The sequence below is a fragment of the Haemaphysalis longicornis genome, unplaced genomic scaffold (assembly GCF_048455015.1).
Source record: "Haemaphysalis longicornis isolate Haplotype H1 unplaced genomic scaffold, Haemaphysalis longicornis Haplotype H1 scaffold_195, whole genome shotgun sequence".
In the NCBI taxonomy this organism is placed as follows: Eukaryota; Metazoa; Arthropoda; class Arachnida; order Ixodida; family Ixodidae; genus Haemaphysalis; species Haemaphysalis longicornis.
The window spans coordinates 151220-157927 of record NW_027526290.1 but is presented as its reverse complement, the minus strand read 5'-3'; the positions used below and the strand labels follow the sequence as shown (position 1 = coordinate 157927).

Below are 6708 nucleotides of genomic sequence, written 5' to 3'. Positions count from 1 at the left end.
CGCGCTCGCGGTGTCGCGTTTCAATCCGTGAGCACTGTACAGTCGGCAAAACGCTTGTCTACAACGCTCGAGCGGCGTGCTCCGGACTGCGCGGGAAACACCTAGTGATAACGCCCGGTTTGAGACCGGTAGAATGTGAGCATGCGCGGCCCGTATCAGAGCAATGGCTGTGTCCCTCCTCGCTGTGCCGCCCGTCATCTTGGCTTCCGCACCTTCTTTGACCGTAATAAGCGCTGCATGCATGCGCTGCCGGGCCGGGAAACAAAACCAGAAATTATCCGTCATAGCGCGCGGTGCGAGATTTCCGCCTACTTATTTTGGCCTCAAGGACATACCGTACAAGGACATACAAGGACATTTGTTGGACGCCGGGGCGCGTTGTCGTCTGCTACAACACATTTCCTGTGCGTATGCGACCGCGTATTTTTGTTTTCTTTTTTTTCTGTGTGGTCACCGTCTCTCCCCTCCTTGTGGATTGGATGCAAATTACCCAACAAGTGGTCTGCAGACCCACTAATCCGGGATCATCATCATCATCACCAGCCTATCTACGCCCACTGCAGGGCAAAGGCCTCTCCCATTATTTTCCAATTACCTCGGTCCTGTGCCAATTGTGACCAATTTATCCCCGCAAACTTCTTGATCTCATCTGCCCATCTAACTTTCTGCCGCCCCCTGCAACGCTTGCCTTCTCTAGAGATCCACTCTGTTACCCTTAATGACCAGCGGTTATCTTGCCTTCGCATTACATGCCCTGCCCACGTCCATTTCTTCTTCTTATATTTCTACTAATATGTCTTTAACACCAGTTTGCTCCCTGACCCACTCCGCTCTCTTCTTGTCCCTTAATGTTACACCTATCATTTTCCGCTCCATTGCCCGCTGAGTCGTTCTCAATTTAAGTTGAACCCTCTTAGTGAGCCTCCAAGTTTCTGCCCCGTAGGTGAGTACCGGTAAGATGCAGCTGTCATACACTTTCTTCTTGAGCGACAATGGTAGGCTGCTATTCATTATCTGAGAATGTCTGCCATATGCACCCCACCCCATTCTGAACCTTCTAATTATCTCTGCCTCATGGTTGGGATCTGGGGTCACAACTTGGCCTAAGTAGATATATTCGCTTACCACTTTCACTGCCTCGCCACCTATCTCAAACTGCTGTGCTGTCCCGAGGTTATTGATCATTACTTTAGTTTTCTGCATATTAATTTTCAGGTCCACGGTTCTACTCTGTTCGCCCAGTGCGGAAAGCATGCTTTGCAATTCGTCCCCCGAGTTACTTAGCAAGGCAACGTCATCAGCAAATCTGAGGTTACTGAGGTATTCTCCATTAACCCTTTCTCCCACCTGTTCCCAATCCACTCCCACCTGTTCCCAAGATGCAGCGATAGCGTAGAGGTAGAACACCCGCCTCGCGTGCAGAAGGACCGTGGTTCGAATCCCGGTGCCGGACAATTCCCACCGGATTAAAAAAAAAATCCGCGTATTGATGGAATTGCACAAAGTGGCTTGGGGTGCGGCCTGACCCCGGCGACCATTGCCGGTATGCACTCCCTCACCAGAGCAGGACTGCCCACCCTGGTGTAGTAACGGCCACAACCTCCCATGAATACGCCAATGAATCCGGGATAGCAATCAGCGACTCGCTTGCTCCCGGCGACACCCCCCTGTTTAGGCAGTTGCTACCATCGCGACCCACAGCTCGTACGCAGCCAGCTAACGCCAAGGACAATGCAATTGATGCCGAGAAAAGTACGCTGTTAATTCATTATGAAATACCTGTGATGTCACATGTACGAGACTCTGTGTGCTAGGAAACGCCTTGTAACAGCGACGGAAACGCGTCGCTCACCTGTGATCTCACCGCGCGTATACTGCTTGCATTGCCTGGTAGGGGAGAGTCGGGAGGTTTGGGACGGTTGGAGGAATGGGACAGCTCGTTTATCTATCCAGGAGTTAGTTCAAACACGTTCATCGGCTGCTCACGAGATGGCGCTAGCATACCGATAGCCTGGCTGTAATGGTGGCCGTCTTCAGCGGATGGAGCTTTCTCTGACTACAACTCTCGTTTTTCACGTGTCAAAAGTAAGTATCCGCTTACTCAATTACACCTCTCTCAATTTTAAACCGCCCTGCCTATGCTGATACCAATTTTTCTTCGAAAACAGGCGTTAGGGTCGTACATCGTGCAATAACAAGTTTAGCCCTAACAAGAGAATTTTCGCCATTGAATGTATTTTTCGTTGGGCACACCACCTCGGGAGGAATGGGACATTTGAGTCGCGGGTGGAATGGGACAGTGTCCCATTCCTCCCCACCATACGGCTGGTGCTGTGTCTAGCGAATAAGCTCCAATGCTGTGCCGCTTTAGTTCCGAAAGCAGTTATTTGTTTATTTGTTATTTAAAGTGTACAAATGCTTCGTGCCGTGATGTTAACAGACAGGCTGTTTCTGCGACAGTTGACGTTAAGACGCGCTAAACCAACGGGGCATCATAAAATGCAATGTTTCTCCACTAAAAAGGTGTGATTACTGAACACATTTGCGAGAAGCCCGGAATACGCACGTGAATAGTAGGAAGCAATAGGAGTGCTGTTACGTGCATGCAAGGAAGTTAAGCGTGCTTGGTGTGCGTGAATATTTACATTTGCAAATTTTTGATTCATTTTCATTTTCAGGAAGATGCCGCGGGTTTACAAGAGGAAGCATCCCGACAGAGCTCAAACATCGAACAATTTGATCCTAGATGCTGTGAGATTGGTGTGCGATGAAAAGAAAAGTATAAGAGACGTGGCAGAATCTTTTGAAATATCAAAATCATCGCTTGGCCGAGCAGTGAAGAAGTACAGAGAATGCGGTGACACAGGTGGCATCATGTTCAAGTCCAATTTGGTCTGCGGAATGGTCTTCACAACAGAAGATGAAGTACTCTTGAAAGAATATTTGCTGAAAGCAAGCAAAATGCACTATGGGCTTACGAGAATGCAAGTTCGTTCACTGGCGTACGAGTTTGCAACAGCCTTAAACCGGAAGTGCCCGGCGTCATGGGAACAGAACAAGGTAGCTGGAAGAGACTGGTTTATGGGCTTTATGGACCGCCATCCCGAGCTATCGCTTCGATCGCCAGAAGCGACCAGTCTGGGTCGGGCAACAAGCTTCAATAAGAACAACGTCGATGCTTTCCTTTCAAACCTGAAAAGTGTCTACGACCGATACAAGCTAACTCCGGACCGCATCTACAATTGTGATGAAACGGGCTTCACAACTGCACACAACCCACCAAAGGTAGTAGCAGCACGTGGAGAAAAGCAAATCGGTCAGGTCACATCCGCAGAACGCGGCGAACTGGTGACTGTTTTGTGCACTGTTAATGCCATCGGAAACGCCCTGCCACCAGTGTTCATTTTTCCACGCGTGAGGTTTAAAGATTTTTTTCTGAAAGGCGCCCCGGCAGGAAGCCTCGGTTTGGCAAGCAAGTCGGGATGGATGTCCAGCGAACTGTTTTTGTTGGCATTAGAGCACACTGTGAGACATACGAAGTGCTCGAAGGAGGAACCAATTCTCTTAATTCTCGACAATCACGAAAGCCATGTGAGCATCAACACCATCAACAAGGCCAAAGAGAGCGGAGTCATCCTGCTGACCTTTCCCCCACACTGTAGCCACCGCCTGCAGCCACTTGATGTGTCCGTGTACGGACCATTTAAATCTCGGTACAACGCTGCTTGCAATGATTGGCTCATAAATAACCCCGGGAAGACCATCTCCATCCACAATGTTGCACAACTAGTTGGATCCGCCTACGTATTAACGGTGACACAAAAGAACATAATCTCGGGCTTTCAGAAAACTGGAATTTGGCCTTTCAATAGCGAGCCCTTCACTTCGGATGACTACATGATGTCATCAGTCACTGACAGACCCGAAATGTCCGTAAGCGGAGAGGTGTCACGACAGACGGCCACCATCACCGAGAAAACGGACAGCGCAAGCCGACTGGAAAGTGATTTGAACTTTGAGACAAACGGCCATGGAGCTCGCAACGTCTCTACAGATGTCTTCCCACCTACTGTCGGCACCGCAGCCTCGACGTCAACTGCATCTCCCAGCCGGATTGTTCCAAGTGACCTAAGGCCCTACCCTAAGGCTGCACCGCGTAAGACAGGGCAAAAAGGAAGGAAGAAAGGTAGGACAAAAGTCCTTACGGATACACCCGAGAAGCATGCGATTGAACAAGAAGCTGCAGAGAGGCTGGCACGACAGAGTCTGAAAAAAAGAGCGCTTATCACAGCTAAGACTGTCGCCACTACCCGCCCAAAAAAGAAACGGCGACTTCAGAAGGAGTTCAGTTCCTCAAGTGAAGACGACACTGTTGCCATTGCATTTGATGATTCAGACAGTGACATGTCGGGTTCCGATAATGAGAGGCGGGACATTTCTGAGGCCGATTGCCCAAACGAAACTTTTCAAGTGAAAAAAGGCGATTTTGTCCTCGTCAGATTTGGTAAGAAAAAATCTGACGTTTATTACACGGGTAGAGTCGAAAGTAGTGACAATATTGACGTCAGTGTCCAGTTCCTCCGAAAGAAAGAAGAGAGCTCAAAGTTTTACTTTCCTCCGCAGAAAGATATAGGGACTGTGCCAATGACGGATATTGTGATGAAGCTGCCAGGGCCAAAAACTATTGGGGGAACGAAGCGCCTGCAAGCTTGCTTCAAGTTTGATGTGGAACTATCGGCTTTTAATGTCCGCTGAAGACGTTGGGACCGATACTTTACTGGCGTCCCATTCCTCCCAAAGGATGTCCCACTCCACCCGAAGGGACGGGTGGAATGGGACAGATTTTAGCTGTTAGAAATTATTTTTTTGCAGTTGCGCTAGAAGTGGCAGTAGCCCGTGTTTCTCAGAATTTGCGCATCTTGTTTCGACTTGTACTATAATCCATCAACCATCTTTTTGCGTTCAAAATAAACAAAACTAAAAATGCATTTGTGAAAAGTGTCCCATTCCTCCCGACTCTCCCCTAAATGAATGACTACGTGAGAACGGTGATCCGATGGCTTCGCTGCACATGCTTTGATTAAAAGTGCTGCTATGATCTGCAGTTTGGCTTAAGCAGTTCCTATTTCCCCTACGATGTTATTATAGTTATGCCTAGATTTGATTTACGATCACTGCCGTAGCCTGCACTCTGCACGGCTGATATGTTTACTTTTCGCGACAACTTGTCCGCAGTGTATGAATGGTATGAACGCGAATTTTCAAGTGCTTCGAGCGGGTTCGGACATGGCTATATTTAGTTTTCATTTGGACCTCGGCATGGGAATCTATAATTGCAACGTGGGCTTTTGTCTGTTTACAGTAAGCCTGCCTTTCTGTAGCCTGCCTTTCTGTAGCTCGACTGCTCACACGCCGAGGCTGTGTACGAGGCGAAACACGTCGTTAATGATTTGGGGTAATGGGGAGTTTTAGAATAGGAGAACCGAGCGTCAGTGGCCCCCAAGAAGCTAGGGGAACCCAAACTCAGCAGGCGCGCGCGCGACGAGAGGGTCTTCTCTAACAGTTCGCCGCCTGCTTCGAATGCACGTAATCGAATGTTAGGAACTTTAGGCTTAGCGTCGCGGCAGATATTTCATCGCCGCTATCGTTACAGTTTCAAATGACAGTCCCTAACGCAACTTTTCACCGCACTGTCACCCCCCTTCTCGTATGTGGAACTCCGTATGCGCGGTGATTGCTGTTTAAGCGATCGATGATCAAGACCGCTGCCACGGCCTCGGCCGATTCTGGCCACCCTTCGGCCACTAGTTACACCGCGCGTGAACGGGCCGGTGGTGCCGTGAGCCACCTCTGCGGCGGGTTGGCGTAAAGCGCGGCAGATATTTGAGCATCGCTTTGAAAACCAGCTCATGACACTACCTAGCACAATTTTTACCGCACTAACATTCACTTTCACCAATCTGGAACTTCTTTTCCACGCCTTGTGTGATTTTAAAAAGCGGCGACAAGTTGTTGCTGCCGCGACCTGCGCGGTCCGAGCCGCTCCGTCGGCCGTGCGGGCAGGCACGGCGGGTGTGTGTGCGGAGCGTTTCTGCGAGCAGTACACGCTTCATGATTTCCTGCTTTGTACATTTCTTACAAACAAGGCGAATCGAGAAACTTAGCTCGGCGATCATCGTAGTCTACATTGTTGATCGGGGAAACGAGCCGCAGCTTCCGCTTCGGTCGCATATGTCATACACCACCACGTTCATGTTGTTTGTGGAGAATGTACCACAGTTAATACGGTTATAAAGTCCCCATGAGGTCAAACTGCGCTTGACGCACTGAGAATTAACTTCAAACGACAGTAATTAACACAATACTTTTAGAACGCGCTTGCTAAGCGAGGTGTCACGCGCTGCAAGCCAACTACGCAGCAAGATAGGAACGGTGATCCTACAAGTGACGTCAAAACGATCGCAGCGCCGGCCTTTCCAGTGGTGGGCCTCGCGGCCAATATCTTTGAGGCACCGCTGTTAATTGCGTCATCATTCTGCCAATACGCTGCGTAAGTATCGCGTGCACCACTATCCGGTTTCCGACAAGCTAACGGCACAATACTAAATGCACTGTGCAAGCGATAACGGACCGATATCTAGTCACTCTAGAACACCGGCAGCGATGCGTTTTCGGCTATTGTTGTTCGTTTTCTCGCATACAGAAAAA

The 6708-nt window shown here is 49.3% G+C and overlaps 1 protein-coding gene across 1 annotated transcript; it reads left to right on the top strand.

The window, feature by feature from the left end:
• Positions 1–1920: 1920 nt before the first annotated feature.
• LOC144166878 (uncharacterized) lies at positions 1921–5017 on the top strand. Its single transcript, XM_077696333.1, has one exon. It carries the CDS (start codon positions 2683–2685, stop codon positions 4753–4755), a length of 2073 nt encoding a protein of 690 aa, XP_077552459.1. The 5' UTR covers positions 1921–2682; the 3' UTR covers positions 4756–5017.
• Positions 5018–6708: the final 1691 nt, after the last annotated feature.

Bases quoted from the DNA above. Each gene is read 5' to 3' on its own strand.
- LOC144166878 (XM_077696333.1), top strand. From the start codon at position 2,683: ATGCCGCGGGTTTACAAGAGGAAGCATCCCGACAGAGCTCAAACATCG.